Source organism: Vicia villosa, linkage group LG2, assembly GCF_029867415.1.
Source record: "Vicia villosa cultivar HV-30 ecotype Madison, WI linkage group LG2, Vvil1.0, whole genome shotgun sequence".
In the NCBI taxonomy this organism is placed as follows: Eukaryota; Viridiplantae; Streptophyta; class Magnoliopsida; order Fabales; family Fabaceae; genus Vicia; species Vicia villosa.
The window spans coordinates 160,811,515-160,823,590 of NC_081181.1; the positions used below are offsets into that span (position 1 = coordinate 160,811,515).

At 31.9% G+C, this 12,076-nt stretch overlaps 1 protein-coding gene across 1 annotated transcript; it reads left to right on the plus strand.

Annotated features, from left to right (window-relative positions):
- The first annotated feature begins 579 nt into the window (after window positions 1–579).
- On the plus strand, window positions 580–1,470 carry LOC131647265 (uncharacterized). The gene has a single exon (XM_058917176.1). It carries the CDS (start codon window positions 687–689, stop codon window positions 1,176–1,178), a length of 492 nt encoding a protein of 163 aa, XP_058773159.1. The 5' UTR covers window positions 580–686; the 3' UTR covers window positions 1,179–1,470.
- Window positions 1,471–12,076: the final 10,606 nt, after the last annotated feature.

Genomic DNA, 12,076 nt, shown 5'->3' on the forward strand with positions numbered 1-12,076 from the left:
ACCTTGTACTTACACCCTCTGAAATACAACTATCATATGTGTTTATTGGTATTAAAAGAAAGTAAAAATTAATTATTAAACATAATATAAAAAACAAAACTGTATCAAAATACGGTGTAAGTTGTCACATGTGGTGTAGATATAGCTTTTCTCTTTTGTTTTTGTTATTATTTCAGTCAATATTAACATTATTTTATTTTATTATTATTTCAGTTAATATTAGTAGTAAAATAAACAAGTTAATCATTCATGAATATGATTTGATAGATAATTACTATAAAAATAAAATATATTCAAATATTTAATGATAATTATAATTGATTGTCACTCTAAAAGCTACATACTTGATAATTTATATGAATAAAATTTATAAAATATAAATTAAAATTTTATCTATTAAAATATAAAAAATTATATTTGATTTATTCTATTAATTATTTAATATTTATTTTCTTAAAACTTATACCCTAAAACAAATCAACACGTTATTAGTTAACTTAACACACTAAATAATCACCTTTTTTTTTACCGAACGGTATTTTGGTAAATTTGTTACTAATGGAACAGTCATAAGTCGTAACCACCACCACTATATATACGCTTTACAAACCCAAATCCCAATAGAGCGATGAAGAGAAACTGATAACTGAAAGAAAATAAACCCTTTCTCTTCATTCTCCCTCTAAATGCCACCGCCACCGGCAACAACAAAAACCACTTCCGCCACCGCCGTCACCGTCGTCGACGACGACATGCAGGAGATTGCTTTCGCAAAGAAAGGCTGTATGTGTTCATGGATTCCGTGTTTCTCCTCGGAAACATCGCTATCGCTATGGGAGCCAGTGCAGTTACAATTTCCAGAGAATAAAGATAGACGGTGGTGGTTCCGTGGATGGATGAAGGTACGCGAGTGGTCAGAGATCGTTGCAGGTCCGAGATGGAAAACGTTCATTCGTCGATTCAATAGCAACAAGAGCCGTAACGTGAATGTCAAACAATGTTCGTTAAACTACGATCCGTTGAGTTACTCTCTTAATTTCGATAACGGAGATGAAGGAAGCGGCGGAGAAGATGGTTATGTTTACGGTTACGGCGGTTTTTCGTCGCGTTTCGCTTCTGTTCCGGCATCGGCGAAATGTTCGATGGATCTGGGGAAAGATGCGCCAGTAATCACGTGAGTGTCACGTGCAGGAATATTTGGAAGTGGTGAGTTGGTTACTGTTTTACTACTGAGATTGGTTTTGCGCATTTTGGACTAACGTGCGCGTGGAGCGGAAAATTGATAGGTTGTTGAAGACGGTGTTAGGGAATTGTGAAATTGAATGAAGCGATTTTTGTGCGTTAAATTGAAGCTTCGTTTTCACAGTATTTGGTTATTGAAAGTAGTTTTTGTGTATTTTCTTTTTTTAATTTGATGTACATTAGGGATAAACAATAATTGTCGAAAGAAAGGAATATAATTTTTTTAAAGTTGTTTTTGTGTAATTATATTTATAATTTGAGTTTTATAATATAATATAATAATTATTATTATAGAAGAAAGGAGTGTATAATTTTTGGTTTGTGAAATCTCAATGTAGTTCTACGCGCACGTTAGTCCAAACAGCGCAAAATAAATAAATAAATAGGGACATATGCATAAGAACTATATTGACATGCATAAGCTTTCCTTAACTTTAATACTCTCACATGTTGAGTTTCAGAATTGATTATAAAAAATAATTTATGAGAAATTGAGAAAATTAAATTTTTTTTTTTCAAAAATCAATTGGAGTTTTAGGGTTCAACTTAAAAAAGACAAAAGAATAAGAGAAATTTAAAATACTCACTTTATCTTAATTTACAATTCATAAATAAATGCAGTCAAGTGAGAAAATTAGAAGAGAAAAAATAAAGAATTATTAGATTAACAAGGATAAGAGAGAGAGACAAGATGATAGATAACGGGGGTTTAGGAGGAAGAGAAAAAAAAATGTGAGAGAGAGAGAAAAGTGAGAGGAAGAATATTGTGAGAGTATTCTCCTTTGTGCTTAGCGCATAAACCCTTATTCATCATGAAGTACTTGCACATGGACATGCCATACGGGTTTCTAAATGCGCTTAGCATGCCTATGGTTGGGCCTAGCGAGCCTTGATTTCATGGTTTTTCTCTTGCTTAGTCTTTGCATGCTGAACTGTGATTTTCTAGTCCTTTTTATCTGTTTTTAGTTAATACATACTAGAAAAAATTAAACAGGTGTTTCTCACTTTTCATGGATGAATTGGGGGTGTTTGTATTGATCGCTTGTAAAATAATTAATAAGTGCTTACATTTATGTATTCTTGTGCTAATATTGTATTTTCCTCAATAAAGTATTTTCTTTTATGTAATATGTTTGTAAGAATTTTTGTTTGGTTCTTGAGCTTAACCTGTGAAAAGCTTTGCTTGATTCTTGAGGTTAGCCTATAAAATCTCAGTTTTGTTCTTAAAATTAGTCTATCAAAATATTTGTTTGGTTATTGAGTTTAGTCTGTGAAAAATCTATTTGATTCTCGTTCTCAACCGGGTAAAAATTTTATTTGGTTCGTGAGATTATCTCATTAAAATCTTTGTTTGGTTTGGAGACTAACCCGTTTGAATCTGTGTATGGTTTGGAGATTAACTGGTGCTAAATTTGTGGTTTGGTTGTAAGAAGGTTCGACGGCATAACCCGTGAAAAGCTCAAATTTTTATTTAGTGAAAACTCTCAACAGGAAACTCTTGAGGATAGGAATAAACCAAATTATTAATTCGAGTATGTATAAACCTCTAATGCATGTTTTATTTCCCTTATCTCCCTATTTCCATTGTTTTATCTTCTTTTTGTTCCATTTCCTACTCTTCATCTCTCTAATAAAGCAATGGAATCAACTTAAACATTTCCATTGCTCTATTTGCTTAATAAAATCAACTTAAACATTTTTATAAATTCAAGTTTTTGTTATTGAACTTTAATTTTCAAGCATCACAATACACATCCTCTTGTGTTTGAAGTTACTTGGTCTATAAGTGGTATAAGAGGTTAGCTCTTGTTATAATACTAATCTTCTCTCGAGGTAGTATGATGACTTCAAATACTTATTTTAATGATAAGCTTTTTATGAACACACATCTGCCGTTTAATATTGATAGGTTTGTCATGTGGAAAATAAGAACGAAAATTTCAATTGAAGCTATTGATTTTAAATTATGTGATTTTGTTATAAATGGTTAGTTTGTTGCTACTCATGTTGTTAATAATACAGTAGTAAATAAATTGAGTAATCTATGGATCATAGAAGATAAGTGAAAAGTTAAATTAGGTTTTAAAGTCAAGTACTTGATGATTTGTGCTTTAAACACTAGATAGTATTTTTATGTTTTGAAATGTATTACTTCTAAGGAAGTATGAGGCACTCTTGAAATGATTTATGGAGATTTTCTCGAGATCAATCAAGAGAGGATGAGCCCATGTATTCAAGAAGATAAGACACTAAGTGAACGTAAATATCATCATCTTCAAGAATGGTTCTCAAACATTGAATCCCTAGAAGTTATTTCAAAAACTTGTGTTTCTAACAAATATCTTAAATTCAAGAAGTGGTATAAAAACCTAATTTAGTACTTGATTCCCAAGATAGAAAGGTTTGTGGTGAATTTCAGGAAAGATCCAAGAAGGAGGAAATTATCCTAAAATTTAAGGAGTTAATCCAGCTACTTAATGATGAAGAAAATAATTCAAGTACATAAGAAGAATCTCCATCATCCTCATCTTTATCTTCATCAAAATAGCTACATGAAAAAGCTGTTAAAATATCATCACAAGAAGTGTCGTATGAAAGAATTATCGTTGTGTATAAAGGATATTTTGGGGAATCATCATCTAGAAGAATTTTTAAAATATCATCATCCAAAATATTTTTTTTGGATAATCTTCATATCAAGAGTTCATTCCAACATACGAGAACTTTGTATCATTACATGAAAATGCAAATGCAGTAACAACAAATGAAAAATCAATGGGAGAGACCTCAACCTCATCAACCATAGATTTGTGCAAAGATTCATCCAAAAGTTCATTAGAGGATTCACATGAAATATCTTTGAGAAGATCAATGAAAGAATCAGATATAGAGGAAAATATATGTTTTAAAGTTGCTTATGATGATGATGATGGAGGTGGTGGTAGTGGTGGTTAGGTAACTACTATTTCCTATAAACAAATGTTTAAATTTAGTGTTAAGTTTAGTAAGAAAAATTAAAAGTTAGAAATAAACATAATAGGCTTTTAAGATTTTATTGAATTTCATGAAATTATCAATTGAAACTTTAACGCTAAAGTAGCTAAAGAGAAAATTGTTCCTCCTTATTTTTTTTTATCCATATTTGTCATGATATCTATTAACTAGAAAATTCCTTAATACTAGTAAACTGTTATTATACTAGAAATATATCCACATTATAATGAACATTGCCAAAGATCTCCTTATTCAAATTTTTAGCAAAGGCTTAAGGATCTCAATTTAGCTGCTAAAACATACATCGAGCATCCCATAATGGCAATGTTCAAATGATCAACTACTACTTTCCTGCACGTATCATTCATAGTCCAAATCCGGAATTTGAATGCTCTAGCAAAGTCCATACTACTTTTGTCACAAATTAGAAGAATTTGACATTGATTCTGAATGGTTTTCGGACAAAGTTCGGTAAATACTTGTGTGCCAAGCAACACTTCAATCTTGATTAGAAATTGATGTGTCAAGCCTAACTGCATCATAAGGTCCCTTTTTTCTTCCATTTGTCCAAGTATAGTAACTAACTTTATGGTCAAGGTTCCATACAAAATTTTCTTGCATCTTTCAAGATCTTTCTTATATGATGCTTTTAGTATCTTGATAGACAAACAGTTTCCATTTAGACAAGTCTTGGAAATATTAGTAATTGGAATATCACTTGCATTTTGAAGGGCTTGAGTGGAGGACTTGTTATGTGGTCACCGTTGCGTAGGAGATGAAGAAGACAGAGATGGGTTCAAGACAAGCCATGGGAGGTCACCATCCTGGTGGCCACTGCCGATAGTGGCCATGCAGACTAAGGTTACATGATAAACGCCTAGCAGAACAATCTAATTTCCTTTTCACCTTCCTTTCAACCTATATTATGTTAAATCTTTTTAAATATACTTACTTTTATTTTTAATCCCTCTAAAATTTCCTTTAATTTTGGTCCACAAAATATTTCTGTTACTAATTTTAGTCTCTTGTTTGCAAAAATCCTCATTGCATGTTCCATGCCACTTTTGTATGATTAGTCATGTCATTGATAAGATCTAAACGTATCATTAGTTTAATAATTAAATATTTAATCTTTATTAATTGATATATAACTTCAAATTAAAGATTAATTTTTTAGACAAAAGATTAAATAGTTAATAATATTTTAAGGTGTTAATAACATGTCATATAAAAAAGTCACTTGGAACATGCATAATGATTTTTTTGTAAGAAAATATGGACTAAAATTGATAATAGAAAATTTATACAGACCAAAGTTTGTAAGACATTTCTGAATAAAGGGGAAAGTTGGTGTATTTAAATGGAACAAAACATATATACTTACCTGCACGTGAAATAACATAGAAAATTCCTTATTTATGCATAACATGAATGTTATCTTAAAAATATATGATTATTTTTTTAAGCAAGAGTGGGTTAGCAAGGAGTTGCACCACCAAAATCTCATAGAAAACCAAAAAATATACAATAGAGAGAGGTCAAACCAAACCCTCTAATGAAATTCAAATCTAAAGCTAGACATTGTTTAGGATGAAGTGAAGCAAAATCTAATATTAGTGAGGCTAATATTAGCAAGAGAGTCAGAATATTCATTGCCATCCCTATAAATGTATGTCACTAGTAGGTTTATGCTCCTAGAAAAGACTAGACAATTAGACCATCAATTTCTTAGTCTCCAAAGAATGATGGAATCATATTTGAAGGCCAAAACCACAAGGGATGTGTCGGTTTCAAACCACAAGTTGGAGAAGTGAGTATAGTGTGCCAATTCAATTTCCCTAATAGTACCAAAAGTCTATGCAAAGAAGGCAGAGTTGATACCAACTAGCTCAGCAAAACCTCTAAGAAAGTTTGTATTGTGGTCTAAAAAGACCAGTACAAAACCATTCTTGTCTATGCAAGGCCAAGCATCAAGCTCCATCCCTCTTAGACTATCATCCTAATCACTTAATTAAGCCTGAACTTGAACACCCAACATATCCTCATCGGCTTTCTTCAATCCTAAAACCTTAGGCATATCATTACTAACTCTGTCATCTTCAATCCGAAACTAGGTGGCATCTACAAACTCACACCCTTGGGAATTTTCATCATCTGAGCTATTATTCTCTTTATTCAAACTAGATTCCATATTGTTTATGTCCTGATTTCAAAGAAAATTTAAACTATTATTTTATTTGATCACACCATCCTCATCCTATGGTTGAGGTTGGGACCATTTGTGAGACAACTGCAAAGCAAGATCAACCTGGGCTTGCCCAGCATGCATCCCAATTATTGCTTCCTCACTCTGAGCATTATCTTTGTTTTTATGTTCCTCTTGTCCTTCATCCTTTTCTTGTCTACCATCATCGACTGAAGAAACTTCTTGGTTCTTACAAATTTTGCTTATACTTATTATTTTGACCTTAAATCATGACCAATCATCTTGCAATGAGAATAGGACATGAGTATATTTTCATAATCAAGTTCCAAAAAAGGAAAAGTTATTCTTTTCAACCAAACACCTTGTGTTTTAAGGTTTGAGTATGATCTATTTCAACTAACACTCTAAGAAAATGTCCAAATGTCTTGTCAAACATAGGCAAGTAATATCATATCATATGTACATATCATAGTTCCAACATCAATTGGTATGGAAAATAAAATGTGAGACTTCCAATACACTTGAGAGAGAACATAAAGTCTCACTCAAACCTGAGCCGAGGTATTATTTTGTAAATTAGGGTGGAAGTCCCTTGTCCAATCAAAGAGTTTCAGATATCGTAGATCCAAGTTCCATGAAGGGGAAGACCTAAATATCCTCACATCGAGAAAGAAAACTCTTAAAAATATTTCCCCAAGGAAGTGATGTCCCACCTAGGGAGACCATTTCACAATGACACTAAGAACATCCACATCCATACCACTCAATTTGGTAGTATACATGGACTCCACTTAATATAATATATTATTTCGGACTTTTCAATTATTTAAACCACCTAATTAAAATTTGTAAATATCCATACTACCCATCTAAAACTTTAAAATGGGTCCCACTAATCACACAATATACACTAACTTAACATTTAATATAATAACAAATTGAAAAGCACCGTAGCATTATTTGGATACTGTGGTTATGTAATACTACACCATTTGCATTCAATTATCCATACTATTCTGACACAAGTGGTACATGTGGCAAATACCACCCCCAATATTTATGCTCTAACTAGTTCTTCAAGGTAACCATCGTCAAAGCATACTACCCTTAGGCCAAAAAATTCATCCATATAAATTAGGGGTGTAAGCCGATAAAAAAAAATCTAATTAAATCGATAATCCAAATCAAACTAAACCGAATCAAAATCAATTATTTTTGGTTTGGTTTTAAAACTGAACCAAACCAATAAAAACCGATGTAGTTTAGTTCGGTTTTCGGTTTTAGTTTTTAAGAACCGTCAAACCGATGAGCCGAACCAATGAAAATATTTACGCTTTAAATATTTTATTCCACCCATCATTAAGTCCAAATTTTTTATTGGTCAAACCATTCTCCATCTTTGTTTACAATTCATTACTTTAAGCCAAACACGCATCTAGAACCAAACTCTAAGACATAGTAAGTAGAAATCATAAGTCTAAAAAAAACTTTGCTTTTACTGAAATGTTGCTCTTGCTTCCCACCACCATTGTTGCTCTCACTACCGTCAATTTTATATGTTATAGTCGCTTTCTTGGTGTTCAAGTTCTCTTAGTTAATTTTTTTTTTTTTACCTTTTTTGTTTTTTCTTCTTCAACAAAATTCCCTCTAATCTTGTTAGAATATAATTTTGATGTGTGTGAGGTGTGAAACATGTTAATGGATGTGTGTTTGAGGTGTCAAACATGTTGATTGATGTGTGTTTTGTTGTGTTCTATTTGTTAAGTTTTCAAATCCCTTTCCAACATTATGATGCCAAGTGTTAATTTTTATATTTGATAGTGAATTTATTTCTTGATGCAATAGAAATCAAGTCACTGTTTCGTATGGATTAAGAGCAACTTGTAGTTTGTTATAAAAAATAGAGCATGAAATAAGTTACATGAAATGTATTATTTTAAAAAATATAATAGCATAAAATACACCGAAAAATATGATAGTGGAGGATACACGATGAATATAATGTTTGGAAATAAACATTGTAAACCGATCAACCAAACCAAACCAAACCGAATCAAACCGGTTAGTTTCGTTCGGTTCCATTTTTTAAAAATGTTAAAAACCGAACCAAATCAAACCGATTGAAATATCATCGAACCATACCTTTTTTTCACCAAAAATCGGTCCAAACCGATCCGATTACACCCCTACATATAAATTATGTTTACAAGCTTCCAACCTAGTTATAAATCTTCAAGTATTTCAATATTCACTTGGTCGTCTTTGAGATAGGGTTTGACCAAACCTGGGCCGGTCCAATTAAACTGGAGACTTTGTTCTAATTTAAAAACGAATCCAATTTTTTTAAAAAAAAATATATAATTATAATAATTAAAATAACATATCATAAATATAATTATATATTAATAAAAAAATTAATTATAATTATTTTGATTTTGATCAATTTCATTTTTTTAATATATTGGGTTCTTATCATAGAATTTTTAAATTTATTAAATTTATTATATTTATTAATATTAATGTAAAAAAAATTAGACTTTTTAAAATTTTGGAGTTCTCTAAAATTTGAGGCTCTATGTTGTAGAGTCTGTTACTCCTGCACAGGATAGGGCTTGACTAAACGATTTCATGACTTTTAAGGGGGGAGTCTATAGGTTGTTTTTGCTTATTGACTAGCCTATAAATGATAAATGGTTCTGTTTATAACCATTTTAATGGATGCAAAGTCAAGAAAAATGAATTAAAAGTATAGCCAAAAGGAGCAAGGAACCGAAGAACTTGAACTTCAAAGTCATACTCAATTAACTAGGAAAATTTTATCCTTGGCCAACGAATCCAAGAAAAAAGATCGGCTTGCAAACAAGAGCAAATTCACTAGGCGAATCTCATCTCACCTAACAAATTAAAGGTGGTTCAAAGGCAGGGTCAAACGTTACTTTGCGTGAAGAAAGCTGAAAAGCTTAATTCACTAAGCGAATCATCCTTCACTTTGTGAATGAAAACATATTTGGAGTTTTATAAGGCCAACGATGAAGATTTTAGAAGAGTTTTTTTTTATATTTTTTAGTTTAGTTATAGTTCACTTGTAAGAGAGAGAGGTTTTGTATTTGTCAAGCCAAAGGCTTATCGAAGTGGATTCATTAAAGAATTGAATAATCATCTAACATTGCCTGCTTATACTCATTATGTATTGCTACCATCAATATGAGTATTTAAGTTCTTTCTTATTTGGGTTATGTTTTTACATTATTTTGTATTATTGTGATCATGGCGTTATGTCTGTTTTAGTTATTCAATCATACTTGATGTTTGCACTTTCATTTAATATTTATTACATATGTAAAATGGTTGTGAATCCATTTGATAATGAGAAACACTCTTAGGTTTAGATCAAAGATATTCATTATTCTTAAACCTAACTTAATCATTTATAACACAATATGTAAACTTAGACCACTCCTAAGAAGTGTTTTTTGGGTTTAGACCTAGGTAATCCTCTATGAAAAGCTAAAGTCTAGAGGTAAATTTAGATTTGGTATTTACATATATCATTGAATCTTAATGTTATTATATTGTTTATTAGGTTGATAGATGATTGAATAAACAATATGAAATTATCACGGCGTTATTTCAGTCATGGAAAATGTTTTTTTAGCAACTGACGTTGATATGAATTGATAACTAAAATATTAAAGTGGTGTAATTGGAAAGGACCTTGAAAGCATGGCGAAAGCATGCACTTTTCCTATCATTCCTTTTAGATCACCCCTTTTTGGCTTAAGTGCCCCTCTTTTGGATAGGGCGTATGAATCCTTCATGTCTTTGGCCATAGTGCGTGATCGTGAGGATAAAGTATATTTAGTCAACAACGACATAAAGGGAGTCAGGGGAATCAACTACGCTCTCTGGATTTTGGGGAATCAACTACTCATCCCCAGAGGTATTGGTATATCCTAAGAGGTCTTGGATCCAGGCCATGTGTGGATATAAATACCTCAATATCGCGATAGAGAAAAAACCAAACGCTAATGCGAAAATACACGCAGACAGGGCTTCTCACCCTTGTGTGAGCTAGATTTCAATCTCACAGCCAACCTTAAAGCCTCTGGCATCCCTTAATCACAAGGTGTATTCACACATTGGTACTTTTAACAAGTATAGCTATTACAATCTAACTTCAACAACTTTCTAGCTCAGATATTTCCATCTTTTACATTTTTTTATCAAACAACTCTCACAATAATCTTGAAACCATATTCTCTTAAAATAGTAATAATTACACATAAGTTGCATTGTCGCATGAGTTCGTAGCTAGGGACACGCTATGAAAATATTCACTTTATTGTATTTTTTTGAAAGAATATCATTGTGTTTTAGCAGTCAACTATCTTATCCCTTCATTTATCGTGGGGGAAATATGTTTTTGTATCATGAAATCTGTAACACCTTAATTTACCCCAACGAATAATAATAAAATCAAAATAAAAAATTTATTTAAAATATTCATCATAAAACTAGGATGTCACATTCTTCAAAACGTAAAGATTTATTCGTAATTATTAACGGATACATAACACATCTAATGTCGGATGAACCGATCAAAAAAACATAGTCTTCAAAACAACTTTTATTACACAGCGGAAAATATTCATAATTCAAATAAAACCAACATAACAACTTAATTCAACCAGTGCCAACATCAAAATTCAAGAAGGCTTCAACAATCATTTAAAATCCAACAAAGAAAACAAACAAGGATTCATCCCCTAGTGTTACGTATCAGAGCAACAACGCCGACTCAAACTAACTGAAGGTAACCATCCTTCACTTCTGATCACCTGCACGTTATCCACGTAGTGGCAACATTCAAACAGAAGGGGTGAGATATCATAACAATATAAGGAAACATATGATAATAAGTATATGAAGAATAGAGTCATACACATTTCACCAACTCCAAAAAATTATCATCATCCATACACATAAAATACAATAATTCGACAACAAACAACGTATTATCACATCATCGTTTATAAAATGCAATGATACCAATACCGACTCAGATGCATGTGGTACCAACAGGGTATAGGCCCTCAACATAATGCCAATAAATAAAGGTATCAACAGGGCATAAGCCCACAACAACTTGCCCATCCAGGCCAATAACAGAGCATAAGCCCTCAACAATGGAATGTATGTGACACCGACATGCAACAACACAGTTATGCAACCACAAGACATAAGCCTTCTACAAATGCAATTATAAGCAATCACCTCATCGTCATCATACAACCACGTCATATGCTTATAAACAACAATCAGCAAACAAGGTTCAAGACGTCTTTCTCAAACAATCATCCATTCCATTGCATAAACTTAGAAAATTCAAGTATTTGGTTTTCATCAAAACCAGCTCAAAGATTATTCAAACGATTCTAGAAAATTATGGAAAATTCACTAGAACTCATGATAAACCATTAGTATAAAGGACCCAATTCAGTTTTGAAAAACATAAAAAAATTTCTCCCAGGTCTCGTTAAGCGCCCTTAGCTCGCTAAGCGAAGTAGCGATTATGCAGAAAAACTCTGCTACGACCACCTACTGTCCAAGCCACTTTTCCCCCAAAAACTCATC

Bases quoted from the DNA above. Each gene is read 5' to 3' on its own strand.
- LOC131647265 (XM_058917176.1), top strand. From the start codon at position 687: ATGCCACCGCCACCGGCAACAACAAAAACCACTTCCGCCACCGCCGTC.